The 19,347-nt window shown below is 38.6% G+C and overlaps 1 protein-coding gene and 1 long non-coding RNA gene across 4 annotated transcripts in view; both read left to right on the top strand.

Moving 5' to 3' along the window:
- LOC127863335 (serine/threonine-protein kinase Nek10-like) overlaps positions 1 to 19,140 on the top strand; it is a 33,765-nt gene extending 14,625 nt beyond the window's left edge. For both annotated transcript variants that reach the window (XM_052402761.1, XM_052402769.1), the window contains 10 exons: positions 870 to 1,075; positions 5,454 to 5,521; positions 6,627 to 6,706; positions 7,033 to 7,119; positions 7,974 to 8,100; positions 8,962 to 9,056; positions 9,866 to 9,950; positions 10,368 to 10,401; positions 11,038 to 11,192; positions 16,355 to 19,140. In XM_052402761.1, coding sequence (XP_052258721.1) covers positions 870 to 1,075; positions 5,454 to 5,521; positions 6,627 to 6,706; positions 7,033 to 7,119; positions 7,974 to 8,100; positions 8,962 to 9,056; positions 9,866 to 9,950; positions 10,368 to 10,401; positions 11,038 to 11,192; positions 16,355 to 18,694 — 3,277 coding nt within the window. In that variant the 3' untranslated portion in view covers positions 18,695 to 19,140. The remainder of the gene's footprint in view (positions 1 to 869; positions 1,076 to 5,453; positions 5,522 to 6,626; positions 6,707 to 7,032; positions 7,120 to 7,973; positions 8,101 to 8,961; positions 9,057 to 9,865; positions 9,951 to 10,367; positions 10,402 to 11,037; positions 11,193 to 16,354) is intronic.
- Positions 11,976 to 14,015, top strand: LOC127863349 (uncharacterized). 2 transcript variants are annotated; one of them, XR_008041032.1, is made up of 3 exons: positions 11,976 to 12,049; positions 13,364 to 13,559; positions 13,779 to 14,015. It is a non-coding gene; the product is annotated as an uncharacterized LOC127863349 (long non-coding RNA). The 2 variants fall into 2 exon arrangements; XR_008041031.1 differs by having other exon boundaries at positions 13,364 to 13,655; positions 13,875 to 14,015.
- Positions 19,141 to 19,347: the final 207 nt, after the last annotated feature.

The following is a 19,347-nucleotide window of genomic DNA, read 5'->3' as shown; positions in this document are numbered from 1 at the left end:
TTAAAAATACTTTGAAATTGATAATAAAAGTGATTTCAAAATGATATTTTCTAAGGTTCAACTTCTAGAGCTGGATTTGGAGATAATTTTCATGTTTTTTGGAAACCTTCATTTGGGAATTTTCAGGTCCCATTTGGGAAAAATATATACTTTTTTCCATAGGGAATGGGTCACCCTACCGGACCCAAATTTGAACGGTAAAAACACACTGATCAGTGACAACAATTCCTGTCTACACTAGATTTTTCATCTAGTTTCAAATATTCCATAAAAGCTGAAAGTGTTTTCCCTGATTATCCTGAGGACACTTCACACACATGCATTAGGCCCGTGTTTTTAAGAGCTATTCTCAAATCTGTTTAAAACATATACCAGCTTACGGCAAACATGTTCACTGCCTTATATGTGTAACAAAGTTTAAATCCATAAAATAATTTGCTTTAAAATCATACAAATGTTCATTCCTTTATTTCAATTACTATTTAAAATAATATTTTAACGAGGTTTAACGCTTTCCCGCATAAGAAGGGAATTGAAAATGTGCAAACACCATAAAACCAGAACAGCCTACAAGTTACTCGCAGTCTGTTCAGGTTTTTATGCTGTTTGCTGCTCATCAGTATCTTAGGGTTGGAAATTAGCCTTTTAAACTTTAATTTAGTAAGAAAGGTCTTAAATTAAATTTAACTTTCTATCTGACTACAAATGTGTGAAAATGCATATCTAAGTGGTAAAGGGTTAAAAACGTATCTAAGTGGTAAAGGGTTTAATACATATCTAAGTGGTAAAGGGTTAAAAACGTATCTAAGTGGTAAAGGGTTAAATATGTATCTAAGTGGTAAAGGGTTAAATGATGCGCATGTTTTCAGTGCCTGGATGGAGGAATCTGTCCCGGACTCGGTTCTTCAGCTGCTGATGTGCCTGAGGATCATGCTCCGGGATCCGGTGTACCAGGCGCACTTCTTCACGCTCCGGGCTGAGGACCAGCTGTCCGGGTACATGGAACGGGCGACCGGGACATACCTGCAGTTTGGGGAGACTCACTGCATGGTGGACATACTCAAGGAAATGACCAGTAAGTGGAGTGGGTTAGTGAAATACATGAGTTATGCTCTGGGAAGATGTAGCTTATAGGGACCATTTCATGTTTTGGTAAATTGACAAAATTAAAAAAAGTTGTTTAAGATTCGCAAATTTTTGTTTTAGTTTTGATATTTGTGAGGAAACAGTAATACTGAACATTTAACATGCTCTAAAATAGCCATTATTTGCATCTTTTGACGATTTAAAAACCTGAAAATCATAAAGCGTTGCAACGGGAAACGATTGAATAATTTGGAGAGTTCTGTTGTTGTTGTTATATTTTGTGAAACTACTAGGATTGCTTATATAAAGTAAAAAATACATCCTTTATATCATGAGCACGGATGGTCGAGTGGTCTAAATGGTATATTTTTACTCCAGGGTCGTTCGAGCCCTGATGAGGGTTACTTTTTTTCTTTTTTTTAATTTTATTCTTGATTTTTTACTGGACCTTTTTAAATACAATGTTTACATTTATCTATATAATGCATTTAATGACAAATTTCAATACATGCCAAAATCTGTGAAAAGGCCCCTTTAATGCATGTGCGTAACGTCGCTGTCGTTCTCAAACCTTGTAGCTACATAATGCCAAGTTTTCAGGAGAGAGAAAAAAACGTCTCATTTTTAATCTGGCAGGACACTTTCTGCTTTGATTTTTGTTTAGAAGAGACTTTATTTAAACGCATTTTTGAAGCGAAAAGGTTTGTCGCGGATAAGCCTGTAAGCCTGGCGTATAAGCCTGTCCTGGGACAACTCTTCAGGCATGTGGGCCCATTTGTCCCGGAGCAAGGCTCAAATATTCAGGGTTTTCATGCATTGTAGTTGCGTTCTGAGAAAACTGGGTTTAATGCATGTGCGTGAAGTGTCGTCCCAGATTAGCCTGTGCAGTCCGCACAGGCTAATCAGGGACGACACTTTCCGCTTTAATGGTATTTTTCGTTTAAAGGAAGTCCTTTTTACCGAAAATCTTGTTTAGGCGAAAAGTGTCGTCCCTGATTAGCTTGTGCGGACTGCACAGGCAAATTTGGGACGACACTTTTCGCACATGCATAATCCCCAATTTTCTCAGAACAAAACACATTTTATTGCCGTGTTGGTCAGTCCTATAGACACATTTTTAGCTCGGCTGTTTTCGAAGAAAACCCGAAGTATTGTCATAGCCAGCTCGTCCGCCGAAGGCGTTGTGCTAAAACCTTAACATTGGCTCTAAAATTACAGGGCTCACCTACAACTTTGAAACTTCATATGTAGCTGCACCTTGATGAGTTCTACAAGACACATACATTGTGGGGTCACTAGGTCAAAAGTCAAGGTCACTGTGACCTCTACAATTGTTTATTAATTTTAAACTTCAACCGCAGCTGAGCGCTGGCACCCGCTATGCGTTGCTCTTGTTAGGTATTATGCCATTGTGTGGTTATCATTTCTGTGTGTCTTTTTTCACCATTTTGGGAATGGGGTCGGGTCCCTTTGGATTGGGAAAATTTGCATCGTTTTGACTAAAATTGGGAAATTAGTGTTGTTGTTGTTTTGCTAAAAAAGGATTCAATATTGAGAATACATTTTTTTTTCAGTATTATATTAACTGGTTGAACTTAATTTATATGGATAGGAAATGAACAAAATATTGAGATCTAAAAAATAAATATAATTATTAATTTTTTTTTTAAACCTTCCATGGGAAAATTTTTAGTTCCCATTTTGAAAAAATATGTCCTTTTTCCGATTGGGAATGGGGCCCTTTACCAGACTCAATTATGAATGAAAGAAAACACTGCATTCATGCCCATCCCTGTACTCGTACATGAATATGAGTCTTGCTTTGGGAAAACAGGCCTTAATGCATTGTTTAAAGTGTCGTGCCAGCTTTGAAGTCCCACAGGCTAACCAGACACAACACTAAAGTAGAGTAATCAGAAATTTCAATTGAAGCAGAATCATGCGTGTTCATGCAAGTAGTTTGCAATTTAATCATTATTGATTCCATCAAATTAACTGCCATGCATTATTTAAACAAGAATCTAACTCTCAAAAACACATTATATCATACAATATGTGTTGTTTGCATACTATTGCAAAACAATATATTCAAGGTTTTAAATAAATATGCAGCAAACAAATTACTATTGACTTCAATGTTTTGAACCCTGAAAATTTCATTTAACCATTACAATTTAAACAGGGATCATATTTTCCCGCAACATCAATCGGTCCGGATATAAATGGGGAAAAGTATCCGAAAATGTATATACGAAATCATGACAAATTACGTTAAAATATATACCATTGATTTTGCCATTCATGAAGGTGGTATAATACATGTAGAAGTAAAATTTCCTTAGGCATTTTTTTTAAAGGGAACCAGTTTTCTCAACTGGTTTTATCATTTGGTATTTCATTGTTGTTTCGTGTGCTGTTTTATCAGACTTTTTTCATCGTTGTCAATATTATTAATCTGTGTTAGCTATACCGATGTTTTTAATTGTTGTCGACTCGATAATAGCTTACAAACATGCACTGAACCAAACAGATGTCTGTGCGTAGGTTGGCTACTGACAACAACAACCAAATATTTAATAAATAATTTGTTCATGGCCGATAGTTTAGATGCGTAGGGATTTAATCACGAGAGCGAAGCATTTGAAACCACGCATCTAATTTTCCGGTCGTGAGTTATTCAACAACAAAGTATAAAGTACACGAATTATTTCGACTCTAACACGGTTTTACTAAAGATTTAATTCAATGTATATTATTTTTCTTGTGTACTATTTTATGTGAAGTTCCGCCCATAAAAATAACTTTCGGCTGTTCTGTCGATCAGATCCGCGACTTTCATTCATAATTATATTACCGGATTATTATGCTGGTGAAAAATGTATCGGCATGTTTTGTTTAGTAACAGCGCGTGCATTCAGACGCGTCTTTTCGGATGCGTCTTTAAGGTAGCGCACCTCTAATGATTTCCCGCGATTTCTTCGAAGGTTGAAGAGCCTACTATTAGGTGCCGTAGCCTAGTGGTTAAGGCGATAGACTAGAAATCTTTTGGGATATTTCCGCGCAGGTTCGAATCCTGCCGACGACGTATACTTTTTTGCCACGTGTCTTATTTATTTTCTAACGTAATTTGATTTAATATGGCATATAAGCTATATTTATTGTTTAATATGTTGCAATTTTTATGCACATTCTTCAATTATTAAAATTATAACAACGTTATGGCGAAATTGGGTGATTTACTGTTGAAAATACGAACCATGCATGTTGCATTTTTATTTCAAAAAGTAAACGGTAAATCTGTCTATTTCTTGGTATTTTTGCTGTAAATAGTGTTTCTATAAAAACTAAGTTTAAAATATGACTTTAATGATACTATTTTGAATTTTATGACACTTTGTTTTTAACCGACCCAATTTTTACTTGGCTGAAATCACTTACATTTCATGGCGCTCTTCCATAGATAAAAATTTGTAAAAAATAAATGTCTGTAAAAGAATACTTATTTCATCTTGTTTAAACTTTAAACACCTTTACAGCATCTGTACACACCAACTGCATGCCCATATTTGGAAATTTGAATGAATTATGGAACTTTTATATACCCCAGGGGTGAAAATAAACTGGACAAAAGCCGAGCGTGGGGGTGGTTTTGAAAAAATCGGTATATTTTTTTAAAAAGCATGGAAAGCCTACCTACAAATTTGCATGTAGTTCAGTGAAATGATGCTGATTAAGAAAATAATTAATTAGATTATATTTGGATATGTGCCCATTAGAGGTGCGCTACCTTAATCCGCTGTTCACAAGTTTTTGATTCTTGGTCTGACGCGCAATAAACCGGTCCTGACCGGTTTAGAGACTGCAGCGAATGGTTTATCACACCTAATCGAGATAAGAATGTCATAAGGGTGTGTTAGCATGTACACTGTGTAATCGATTTCATGACATGAATAGCAAACAGAATCGGACCGACTGTTTGGGATTTTCAATCGGTCTTTCATGACCCCAATCGGTCTAGGACCGACAAAACCGAAAAAAATATGATCCCTGAATTTAAAGCACTGGGATTATTTGACTTAGGATTTTCAAAATCTATTGAAAACCCTGATAATGATTTTACTTTATTAAAAACTATTCAAATCTTGAAATGATGCTCTTTTTTTATCTTGAAAATCAGAAGAAGGGCTGATAGGGGCTTATTCTCTTTCAGATATTTTCCAGAAATAAAAATATATTAAATTTTACACAAGGGGGTGTAACTAGGAACAATCAGTAACAATGCACATTTTAAATTGTCACCCTGTATCAGACTTTTTTTTTCAAATTGAAAACCTGGTTTTGTGACAATTATGTTCCTTGTTTTTCAGATATTTTCCAGAAGTTATCTTCCATTGTGGAGCAGCAGCAGAGAGTGATTGCATGTGGTGCCCACAGGGTAAACTTTCCCCTTTATGCCTAGTGGACTCTCCCATCCTTCTAAATTGGATGAATTTATTTCCAAAATTAGGGATGTCTAGTATATTTATTTCTATTTTTAGAATATTTCTTACAGAAATTCCTTTAAGCAAACAGCGCAGACACTGATGAGATGCCGCATCATGCAGCGTCTCATCTTGGTCTACTCTGTTTGCCAAGGCATTTCCCTCATAGTTCATATGAGCAGTGCTCTGCTAAAACGGGGCTAGATGCATATGAGTTAACCCTTTGCATGCTGGGAAATTTGTCGTCTGCTAAAATGTCGTCTGCTGAATTTCTAAAATTAGCATTTTCTTCGATTTTTTTCAAAGAATTTTATCAGAATAGCAAACAGTTTGGTTCCTGATGAGACGCCACATTCTGTGGCGTCTCATCTGGATCCAAACTGTTTGCAAAGGCCTTCAAAATTCGGTTCCCGCACTGAAAGGGTAAAGTATTGTCCTAGATTAGCATTTACATTTTGCACAGGCTAATCAGGGATGACACTTTCCATCTAAATTGTATTGTGGCTATGAAGAAATGAACCTTTAAACGAAAATTAACATAAAATTGTAAAGCATGCCGACTACACAGGCTAATTTGGGTCACTTTACACTCATACATTAAGCCCAGTTTTCCTAGAACATGATTCAATTATTGATATGGTTGTATATTCAGGGCTTAACATTTAAGGTACTGGGACAACCAAATTTTGGTTTGGCTGTTCATGGCACTGGTGTTACATCAGTTTAACTTAATGTGAACAGTTTGAATGTTCATGGCACTGGTGTTACAACAGTTTAACTTAATGTAAACAATTTGGCTGTTCCAGGCACTGGTGTTACAACAGTTGAACTTAATGTGCACAGTTTGGCTGTTCCAGGCACTTGTGTTACATCAGTTGAACTTATTGTGAACAATTCCGCTGTTCCAGGCACTGGTGTTTCATCAGTTGAACTTAATGTGAACAGTTTGGTTGTTCCAGGCACTGGTGTTACATCAGTTGAACCTTATGTGAACAGTTTGGCTGTTCCAGGCACTGACGTTACATCAGTTTAACTTATTAGAACAATTAACTGTTGCAGGCATTGGTGTTACTGCTGACGTCAGGTGATGTTTTGCTTCTACACTGCGCTCTGGCCACGCTTGTTTGTTTAGCACAATGGTAAGGGCGTGATTTATAAGTCATACTGAGATTGAAAATTTACTATGAATGTTATGTAACAAACATTTTAAAACTTTTAAATCCTAAATACAATTTAAGTTGTTGAGTGCAAAGTCACCTTATTAAGAGTATGCTATCTGTTTTAATGTTCGAGTATTTTGTTTGCTTCTGAACAGTATAGGTTGGAAATAAAGCCTTTAAAACTTGAATCTAATACAAAAGGCCTTAATTAAATAAAGACTCTAAGGGACTTTATACGCGTCTACTTTCTAATTGCATGTCTGAGCAGTAACCGGTTAAGATATTGTAAACTGTTATTTTTGTAGCCAGAGGACCTGTGAACAGCTTGTGGACATGAACTGTATTGAACAGCTCCTGATCATTGTGCAAGGCTACGACAATGTCTCAAAAAAGTAAGTCTCTCTTGTTTGTACTGTAATTTCATAGATATTTGTTGGTGTAACATTTCGCAGTGTTTGTCTCAAAAAAGTAAGTTCCTCTTGTTTACTGTAAATTCATGGATATTTGTTGGCGTAACATTTCGCAGTTTTTGTCTCAAAAAAGTGAGTCAGTCTCTTGTTTGTACTGTAAATTCATGTTAATTTGTTGGCAATACTTTTCGCATTTTTGTCTCAAAAAGTAAGTCTCTCTTGTTCGTACTGTAAATTTGTGTATATTTGTTGGCATAACATTTTGCGGTTTTTTTTGAAAAAATGACTTAACTGTAGACACACACATTTGTGGTCTTCTGATTTGGAAAGAAAGGGATTTTTGGTTGTGTTTGTGTTAAATTTGTGGATTGGTCAACCCACTAAATCTATGAAAATAAATGTTCTAAGAATAATAAAGATTTTACAGTAACAGTTGTTTTGTTGTGTTTTTGTTTGTGTAGTATTGCAGCAACCAATGTAACCACCGTTGATCTAGTTTATGTTGTCAATCAGTTGGTTTCACTTTTCATATGTTATTATGGTCAACATTCCTTTAACCATTAATAGATTATTATTTCATGCCTATTTAATAAAGACCATACTTTTCATCACCATGTTCAATAAGTATTTATTATTTGTAGCTATTAAGGTCTTATGTATGTTGGTTGGCTATTTACTTATGTATTTACCAATAAATTGACTGACTGACTTTTGACAAATGTACAACCTAACAAACAAAAACAATTTACTCATTATGAGCCTGCGGAAGAAAGAATAAGTTCCCTCAAGATGCTTTTTCAAATGCTTTTTTACAAATCACTTGCTGTCGTTGCTAGGCAAGCCACGCGGTTGCTAGGCCAGCTGTGCCAAGATGTTCGCACGGCAACGGCCCTCAAGCTTCACGATGGTGTCCCGATACTGCTGAGTCAGCTGGTGTCGGACAGCGCCAGTCTTCTGCACCAGGTATGGGATGGAACTTAGTGGAGTCGTGTTTTGAGAAAACTGGACTTAATGTAAGTACGTAAATTGTTATCCCAGATTAGCCTGTGCAGTCTGCACAGGCTAATCAGGGACAACACTTTCCGCTTTTATGGTATTTTTTTGTTTAAAGAAAGTCCCTTCTACACGAAAATCCAGTTAAGGCGAAAAGTGTTGTCCCTGATTAGCCTGTGCGTACTGCACAGGCTAATCTGGGACGACACTTTACGTACATGCATTACACCAAGTTTTCTCAGAACACCAATTAGTGGTTACCCTTGCGTCCAAGGTCGGTAGATTTATGTCCAGGCAAGTCAATGGCAAAATTTGGTTGTCCGTCCAGTTCACCAGCTTTTAAACAAGCAAAATCATTGAATTGATATCCCCCACCAATTTCAAAATGTTGTGACGGACAGACAAAATAACAAATGGAATGACAGACAACACCAATTCTATATTCATTTGCCTTTGGAAGGGGATAAAAAAGCTTGAAATAGTTTTCCCACATTTTATCATTTTATTTTTAAAAGCAAGAAGATTTAGACTTATAAATGGACATCATGCAGTGAGTCATGATATTCTTCAATTGAACCGCGCTCTGTGAAAAGGGGGTTTATTGCATGAGCCAAAAGTGTCGTCCCAGTTAAGTTTTCACAGTGATCACTGCAGAGGCTAATCTCATTCAACACTTTCTGCACAAGCATTAATCAGGACAAGGCACAATTAGATAATAATGATATGTAGTGGGTTCTGGGCTACCTACTCTTTGCTAGAGCTACCAAAGCACTAAGAGATGTTTGCATGTCTTGGCAACCTTCAGTAAAGTATATATTTCTATCCTTATAGGTAGTGAGGTGCATCTGCAGCCTGTGTGTCGACTCTGAGATCAGCAAGAACGTGAGGCAGATGGGTGGGATACCCCTCCTCCTGTCCATTCTCAAGTGAGTGCAGACAACAGATTAGCCTGTGCAGTCTGCATAGACTTATCAGGGACAACACTTTCCGCTTTTATGATATTTGTTGTTAATGTGAGGCAGATGGTAGGGAAATGTCCATACTCAAGTGAGTGCAATTTTATTGTTTTTTTTCACCATTTTGGCAATGAGACCAAGGCCCTTTGGATGGGAAAAATTGCTTCATTTTGAATAAAATTGAGAATATTTTTTTTTAAATAACTTTAAAATTGGGAAGAGTGTTTTCAATATTATATTGACTAAGGCTTAACTTATAGCTATGAAGATGAACAAAATATAAATAAGAGGTACTTTTTAGAAACCGTCAATTGGGAATTGAAGGCTCTCCTTTGGGAAAAATCAGGCTCAATTTTGTAACCAAATTTGACAAAAAACAAGTGAGTGTCACAAGTATTGAGACACACAATCGGGGCATTTTTTCTTTCCTCAGCATGGACCCCATACACACAAAGGCCCTTTTCTCCTAAGAAAATTACTTTTAATGTATAGTAGTAGTTAACAACAGACAAAGCATATAAGTTAGTGAAGTGTCTTGTAAACTTTACAATTTTACGAAGTTGTGTGTTGAAAAAAACATACAAAGTACATAAAAAGGAAAAAAAAAGCATCTTCCCGTGTGAAAAGACAACAAATAATGTTTACATTGTAATAACGCTTGATTGGTCATTGTCGGCTCAGGTATCACCCCGGGCACTCCAAAGTAACAAAAAATCAACAAATTTAATGTCCCATAAATAACAACGATTTTACAGTATTTGTTTTGGCTGATGTTGCAGTGACCGGACTTTCATCTCGGAGCAGACAGAAACCAGCGGTACGGGCAGCGCTGGGTTACATCAGAGGACAGGAGTGCCTGACCAGGTCTGACAAATGTATTAAGCCCTGATTTCCCATACTCACATGTAATAAGCCCTGATTTCCCATACTCATATGTATTTAGCCCTGATTTCCCATACTCATATGTATTAAGCCCTTATTTCCCATACTCACATGTTTTAAGCCCTGATTTCCCATACTCATATGTATTAAGCCCTGATTTCCCATACTCATATGTATTAAGCCCTGATTTCCCATACTCACATGTATTAAGCCCTGATTTCCCAGAACATGGATCATTTACATGAAATTCTTAATGATATTAATTGATCGTTCTTCGAACAAAAACACAAGTATCCCTTTTAAACAATCATTTCTATAGATGTATTCTTGTATTTATTTATGAGTAAAGTATATGTCACACAACCCAAAATTGATTATTTTATCTTTTCTATATTTCAGGATTTTAGTGAGACACAGTACAAGTTGAAACAAGGTAGATGTTTTCCCGTAATTATGTCAGTCCTTCAGTACATTTTAATTGTTAGTTAATTTTAATGGTTTGGTTATTTGAGTGTTAATGTCCCCCCCACCCCCTAGATAAGTAAATGGCAGGTGAAGACTCGTTTCATTTTAGCCTGCAGCAATGTCCTTTCTATGCCTATTCCAGCCTACTGCAATGTCCTTTCTATGCCCATTCAAGCCTACTGCAATGTCCCTTCTATGCCTATGCCAGCCTGCTGCAATGTCCTTTCTATGCCCATTCAAGCCTGCTGAAATGCTCTTTCTATGCCCATTTAAGCCTGCCGCAATGTCCTTTTTATGCCCATTCCAGCGTGCTGTAATGCCCTTTCTAAGCCCATTCCAGCCTGCTCCAATGTCCTTTCTATGTCCATTCCAGCCTGCTGCAATGTCCTTTCTATGCCCATTCCAACCTGCTGCAATGTCTTTTCTATGCCCATTTCAGCCTGCTGCAATGTCCTTTCTATGCCCATTCCAGCCTGCTGCAATGTCCTTTCTATGCCCATTCCAGCCTGCTGCAATGTCCTTTCTATGCCCAGTTCAGCCTGCTGCAATGTCCTTTCTATGTTCATTCCAGCCTGTTGCAATGTCCTTTCTATGCCCATTCCAGCCTGCTGCAATGCCCTGTGTCAGCTGGTATTGAGTGACACCAACGCTCAACAGATAGCGGAGGCCAATGGCGTGTACAGTCTGGGTCAGCTGATCTTGCCACCATCAGAGGGAGCTGTGTCCGCCCGGGAACGCAAGGCTGCAGCACAGCTACAGGTAGGCGCATTTGAAACAAGCCTCGGCCAGGGAAATTTGGGCTTAATTCATTGGCCCAAAGTGTTGTTGCAGATGGTATATATAGGCTTATCAGGAACGACACCTTCCTCTTTTATTGCATTTTTTGTTTAAAGAAAGTGTTTCTTAACAAAAATCCAGTTAAAGGGTAATTCACTTTAATCTGGGCTAACTTTATAGAGGTCAATATTCTGGACCATACTTCACTATTAACTGTGCTTACTTAACAAAGGTATCTGTGCTAAGTTTACAGAGGTCAATATTCTGGACCATACTTCACTATTAACTGAGCTTACTTAACAAAGGTATCTGTGCTAAGTTTACAGAGGTCAACATTCTGGACCATAATTCACTATTAACTGTGCTTACTTAACAAAGGTATCTGTGCTAAGTTTACAGAGGTCAATATTCTGGACCATACTTCACTATTAACTGTGCTTACTTAACAAAGGTATCTGTGCTAAGTTTACAGAGGTCAACATTCTGGACCATAATTCACTATTAACTGTGCTTACTTAACAAAGGTATCTGTGCTAAGTTTACAGAGGTCAACATTCTGGACCATAATTCACTATTAACAGTGCTTACTTAACAAAGGTTTCTGTGCTAAGTTTACAGTGGTCAACATTCAGGACCATAATTCGCTATTAACAGTGCTTACTTAACAAAGGTATCTGTGCTAAGTTTACAGAGGTCAACATTCTGGACCATAATTCACTATTAACTGTGCTTACTTAACAAAGGTATCTGAGCTAAGTTTACAGTGGTCAATATTCTGGACCATAATTCACTATTAACTGTGCTTACTTAACAAAGGTATCTGTGCTAAGTTTACAGAGGTCAACATTCTGGACCATAATTCACTATTAACAGTGCTTACTTAACAAAGGTATCTGTGCTAAGTTTACAGTGGTCAATATTCTGGACCATAATTCACTATTAACTGTGCTTACTTAACAAAGGTATCTGTGCTAAGTTTACAGAGGTCAATATTCTGGACCATACTTCACTATTAACTGTGCTTACTTAACAAAGGTATCTGTGCTAAGTTTACAGAGGTCAACATTCAGGACCATACTTCACTATTAACTGTGCTTACTTAACAAAGGTATCTGTGCTAAGTTTACAGTGGTCAACATTCAGGACCATAATTCACTATTAACTGTGCTTACTTAACAAAGGTATCTGTGCTAAGTTTACAGAGGTCAATATTCTGGACCATACTTCACTATTAACTGTGCTTACTTAACAAAGGTATCTGTGCTAAGTTTACAGAGGTCAATATTCTGGACCATACTTCACTATTAACTGTGCTTACTTAACAAAGGTATCTGTGCTAAGTTTACAGAGGTCAACAGTCTGGACCATACTTCACTATTAACTGTGCTTACTTAACAAAGGTATCTGTGCTAAGTTTACAGAGGTCAACATTCTGGACCATACTTCACTATTAACTGTGCTTACTTAACAAAGGTATCTGTGCTAAGTTTACAGAGGTCAATATTCTGGACCATACTTCACTATTAACTGTGTTTACTTAACAAAGGTATCTGTGCTAAGTTTACAGAGGTCAACAGTCTGGACCATACTTCACTATTAACTGTGCTTACTTAACAAAGGTATCTGTGCTAAGTTTACAGAGGTCAACATTCAGGACCATAATTCACTATTAACTGTGTTTACTTAACAAAGGTATCTGTGCTAAGTTTACAGAGGTCAACAGTCTGGACCATACTTCACTATTAACTGTGCTTACTTAACAAAGGTATCTGTGCTAAGTTTAAAGAGGTCAATATTCTGGACCATAATTCACTATTAACTGGGCTTACTTAACAAAGGTATCTGTGCTAAGTTTACAGAGGTCAACATTCTGGACCATACTTCACTATTAACTGTGCTTACTTAACAAAGGTATCTGTGCTAAGTTTACAGAGGTCAATATTCTGGACCATACTTCACTATTAACTGTGTTTACTTAACAAAGGTATCTGTGCTAAGTTTACAGAGGTCAACAGTCTGGACCATACTTCACTATTAACTGTGCTTACTTAACAAAGGTATCTGTGCTAAGTTTACAGAGGTCAACATTCAGGACCATAATTCACTATTAACTGTGTTTACTTAACAAAGGTATCTGTGCTAAGTTTACAGAGGTCAATATTCTGGACCATACTTCACTATTAACTGTGCTTACTTAACAAAGGTATCTGTGCTAAGTTTACAGAGGTCAATATTCTGGACCATAATTCACTATTAACTGTGCTTACTTAACAAAGGTATCTGTGCTAAGTTTACAGAGGTCAACATTCAGGACCATAATTCACTATTAACTGTGCTTACTTAACAAAGGTATCTGTGCTAAGTTTACAGAGGTCAATATTCTGGACCATACTTCACTATTAACTGTGCTTACTTAACAAAGGTATCTGTGCTAAGTTTACAGAGGTCAACATTCTGGACCATAATTCACTATTAACTGAGCTTACTTAACAAAGGTATCTGTGCTAAGTTTACAGAGGTCAATATTCTGGACCATACTTCACTATTAACTGTGCTTACTTAACAAAGGTATCTGTGCTAAGTTTACAGTGGTCAACATTCAGGACCATAATTCACTATTAACTGTGCTTACTTAACAAAGGTATCTGTGCTAAGTTTACAGAGGTCAACAGTCTGGACCATACTTCACTATTAACTGTGCTTACTTAACAAAGGTATCTGTGCTAAGTTTACAGAGGTCAACATTCAGGACCATAATTCACTATTAACTGTGCTTACTTAACAAAGGTATCTGTGCTAAGTTTACAGAGGTCAACATTCAGGACCATAATTCACTATTAACTGTGCTTACTTAACAAAGGTATCTGTGCTAAGTTTACAGAGGTCAATATTCTGGACCATACTTCACTATTAACTGTGCTTACTTAACAAAGGTATCTGTGCTAAGTTTACAGAGGTCAATATTCTGGACCATAATTCACTATTAACTGTGCTTACTTAACAAAGGTATCTGTGCTAAGTTTACAGAGGTCAATATTCTGGACCATACTTCACTATTAACTGTGCTTACTTAACAAAGGTATCTGTGCTAAGTTTACAGAGGTCAATATTCTGGACCATAATTCACTATTAACTGTGCTTACTAAACAAAGGTATCTGTGCTAAGTTTACAGAGGTCAACATTCAGGACCATAATTCACTATTAACTGTGCTTACTTAACAAAGGTATCTGTGCTAAGTTTACAGAGGTCAACATTCTGGACCATAATTCACTATTAACTGAGCTTACTTAACAAAGGTATCTGTGCTAAGTTTACAGTGGTCAATATTCTGGACCATACTTCACTATTAACAGTGCTTACTTAACAAAGGTATCTGTGCTAAGTTTACAGTGGTCAATATTCTGGACCATACTTCACTATTAACTGTGCTTACTTAACAAAGGTATCTGTGCTAAGTTTACAGAGGTCAACAGTCTGGACCATACTTCACTATTAACTGTGCTTACTTAACAAAGGTATCTGTGCTAAGTTTACAGTGGTCAATATTCTGGACCATAATTCACTATTAACTGTGCTTACTTAACAAAGGTATCTGTGCTAAGTTTACAGTGGTCAATATTCTGGACCATACTTCACTATTAACTGTGCTTACTTAACAAAGGTATCTGTGCTAAGTTTACAGAGGTCAACATTCAGGACCATAATTCACTATTAACTGTGCTTACTTAACAAAGGTATCTGTGCTAAGTTTACAGAGGTCAACATTCTGGACCATAATTCACTATTAACTGTGCTTACTTAACAAAGGTATCTGTGCTAAGTTTACAGTGGTCAACATTCTGGACCATAATTCACTATTAACTGTGCTTACTTAACAAAGGTATCTGTGCTAAGTTTACAGTGGTCAATATTCTGGACCATAATTCACTATTAACTGTGCTTACTTAACAAAGGTATCTGTGCTAAGTTTACAGTGGTCAATATTCTGGACCATAATTCACTATTAACTGTGCTTACTTAACAAAGGTATCTGTGCTAAGTTTACAGAGGTCAACATTCAGGACCATAATTCACTATTAACTGTGCTTACTTAACAAAGGTATCTGTGCTAAGTTTACAGAGGTCAACATTCTGGACCATAATTCACTATTAACTGAGCTTACTTAACAAAGGTATCTGTGCTAAGTTTACAGTGGTCAATATTCTGGACCATACTTCACTATTAACAGTGCTTACTTAACAAAGGTATCTGTGCTAAGTTTACAGTGGTCAATATTCTGGACCATACTTCACTATTAACTGTGCTTACTTAACAAAGGTATCTGTGCTAAGTTTACAGAGGTCAACATTCTGGACCATAATTCACTATTAACTGTGCTTACTTAACAAAGGTATCTGTGCTAAGTTTACAGTGGTCAATATTCTGGACCATACTTCACTATTAACTGTGCTTACTTAACAAAGGTATCTGTGCTAAGTTTACAGAGGTCAACATTCTGGACCATAATTCGCTATTAACAGTGCTTACTTAACAAAGGTATCTGTGCTAAGTTTACAGAGGTCAACATTCTGGACCATAATTCACTATTAACTGGGCTTACTTAACAAAGGTATCTGTGCTAAGTTTACAGAGGTCAACATTCTGGACCATAATTCACTATTAACTGAGCTTACTTAACAAAGGTATCTGTGCTAAGTTTACAGAGGTCAATATTCTGGACCATAATTCACTATTAACTGAGCTTACTTAACAAAGGTATCTGTGCTAAGTTTACAGAGGTCAATATTCTGGACCATACTTCACTATTAACTGTGCTTACTTAACAAAGGTATCTGTGCTAAGTTTACAGAGGTCAATATTCTGGACCATAATTCACTATTAACTGAGCTTACTTAACAAAGGTATCTGGGCTAAGTTTACAGAGGTCAATATTCTGGACCATAATTCACTATTAACTGAGCTTACTTAACAAAGGTATCTGGGCTAAGTTTACAGAGGTCAATATTCTGGACCATAATTCACTATTAACTGGGCTTACTTAACAAAGGTATCTGTGCTAAGTTTACAGAGGTCAACATTCAGGACCATAATTCACTATTAACAGTGCTTACTTAACAAAGGTATCTGTGCTTACTTTACAGAGGTCAGCATTCCGGACCCTCCGGTTCTTGTTCAGCATGGAGCGGAACCGCCGCCTCTTCAAGAAACTCTTCCCTGCCGAGCTGTACATATTATTCATAGACGTGGGTCATTACAACTGGGACATGGCAGCGTACAAACCCCTCGTACAGGCCATCAACGGTCTGTCCCCGGACCAGCTGAAATCCGTCCGGGATGGTGTTGGGGAGCTTAATCAGAACCGGACACCCACCCACTACATCCAGGACTATGCGGTTTTCGAGCACTTGGGACGAGGTGCTTTTGGAAGTGTGTATAAGGTTCGGAAGAAAGTTGGACAGACTTTCTTGGCATTGAAAGAGATTGACATGAAGAACCCAGCCTTTGGCAAGAGTTCCACAGAGAGAGACAAAAGCATGGGAGAGGCACTGAGTGAGCTGCAAATCATGAGGCAGGGCATTCGGCACCCCAACATTGTGCGCTACCACAAGACATTCGTGCAAGCTAGCACCCTGTTCATCATCATGGATCTCATCGAAGGTGCCCCCCTCAACGAGCACTTCAACTCCCTCCGCGAGAAGCAGTCAAGGTTTGCAGAGACCCGTATATGGCACATCCTCCTACAGATGCTTCAGGCTCTACGGTATCTCCACAAAGACAAGGGCATAGTGCATCGTGACCTCACCCCTAACAATATCATGCTGGCAGAGGACGACAAAGTTACAATCACTGATTTTGGCCTGGCTAAGGTGAAGGGCACAGACACCAGCAAGATGACGTCCCAGTGTGGTACCATCCTCTACTCAAGCCCAGAGATGGTGGAGGGGGCCCCGTACACAGAGAAGGTCGATGTGTGGGCACTTGGTTGTATCCTCTACCAGATGTGCGTCCTTGACCCTCCGTTCTACAACACCAACATGCTCAAACTTGTAACAGATATTGTACAAGGCATCTACAAGCCAGTACCAGATGGGCTGTATTCAGACAGATTAGTAAACCTAATCAAACGTTGTATCTGCCCGCGTGCAGACTTGCGTCCGGACACTGAGCAGCTTGCGGGCTCGCTGTCTGACGTCATCCTACGTCACATGGATGCCGTGCAGGCAGCCCAGGTCTCCCTGCAGAACAAACTTGACCGTGAACGGAGGAAAACTCAGAAGCATTTTGTGGAGTCAAATCAGTTAATGCAGGGTTACCACCGACTGTTTGCTTCGCCGTACCGGCCGTGTAATCTCGGAGACAGTCAAGGCCTCGGGACTTCGGGTTGCGACAGTCAGCAGTCGTCTGCACTCAATAGTCCAATGGAGAACGAGTCTGTCAGTTGGACGTCGGATGACGACTCTTGGCAGAGCAGCGAGTGTGACTCCCTGAGCCGGGAAAGCAGCGCTGGGAGCTCCAGGGGTGGAAGTCAGCGGCTCCACAGCCATCTTCCACCAGTGCCGACACCACATTCACTCTCACAGCAACTGGCAGTTGATATTCCTCAAATAGCTAAGGTCAGCAGGGACTCTGGTTTTGGATCATGCGACCCCTCGCCTGTGTCCCCGGATGCGCGCCGGTATTCACGATCTTACAGCACCCCGGGCAACAGTAGCGGGCCAAAGAAGAAAACGTTAAAAGCAAAAGAGCCGCAGACCCTGACGATATCCAATCGACGCGTGCGTCAGATCAACGACCCGATCACGCAGCTGCTGCACACGCTTCACAAGATTGTCTACATCTCCCAGCTGCCTCCCACACTGAGTCCAAATCCCCGCAGACGCGTCATTGAGAGGTTCAAGAGGGCACTGTTTGCACCAGGCAGCTCCTCTTTGCACCTGAAAGGAGAACTACATAAGCTGAACATCGGATCTCGAGAAGTGATCGATTTAAACGTGGGATCCCTCAGTGAAAGAATCAACTCGGCCGGTTCTGACTGGAGCCTAGGATCCGGTCTCAACGCTGGAACCAGCGACACAAGTCTGGGCTGCAGAAGCCGCGAGGGTAGCGGGAAGTTACGATCTCGGAGCTCATCACGACCTCGAGTCGGTTCAGCGGGGTCTGGGAGTTCAGACTCATCCCTAGGCTCGACTATTAAAGACACCCCGACCCCTCGATCTCTCAGCGATACTCTGGGCTCTACCATCAAAGGAACGCCGACCCCTCGATCTCTCAGCGATACTCTGACCACACGGGATCCACCGGATTCTCTGATCGTCGATGTGACCCACTTAGAACAGGAGGACAATGTGACCTACGAGCAGCTGCAGTCGATGATTGAGACGGTGTTGGTGGAGTGTGGGTACTACAGCGGCGGGAATGAATCTCGAAACGGGTCTAAGAAGGCAATGACCCCGGATGTTGCAAGGGCACGAATACAGTAATGAGAACTTAAAGACAAATTTAGATTGCATCTGAATTTTGGAGTTTTAATACAATGTGAAAATAGCCATGGCTCTTGTTTTGTGTTTGATACGATTGTGGGCCCATAGTAATTACTAACAATCAAAGATTGAAAGACGCTTTAATTTTTCAATTGAGTTTTATATATTTATTACCTGTTATTTATTTAATTTAAATATTATGTTTAGATTGTCTAACTCTATGGTACCCGTACATATCATGAATGTATTCCGATTGCAATACATGTATTACTTTTTTGTTTTCTGTTACCTTAGTTGAATAAGATAAAAAAAGTATTGCTTTATTTAATATTTACAGATATATACTTGTTGATTATAATAATATATAATAATGCTTACTTGTTATGCAAGTGAATTAAATTATTCACTCTTATGCACTCATGTGAAAATAAAATTGTTGTCATTAAGTGAATTGTTAACTTCGTCGTACATACCCCAGCAGGTCGTTTGTTACAAGGGTTTGCAGCAGTATCAGGCATTGACTGACATGAAACAGTTTAAATGGGCTCAGTTAACCCTTTCCCACTCAGAAGCAAAGTGAAAATGGGTGTAATGTGTAAACATCATAAAACCAGAACAGCCTGCGAGTAACTCGCAGTCTGTTCAGGTTTTAT

The sequence above is a fragment of the Dreissena polymorpha genome, chromosome 1, assembly GCF_020536995.1.
Source record: "Dreissena polymorpha isolate Duluth1 chromosome 1, UMN_Dpol_1.0, whole genome shotgun sequence".
NCBI lineage: Eukaryota > Metazoa > Mollusca > Bivalvia > Myida > Dreissenidae > Dreissena > Dreissena polymorpha.
The sequence above is the reverse complement of the archived record's forward strand: the minus strand, read 5'-3'. Positions and strand labels throughout refer to the sequence as shown.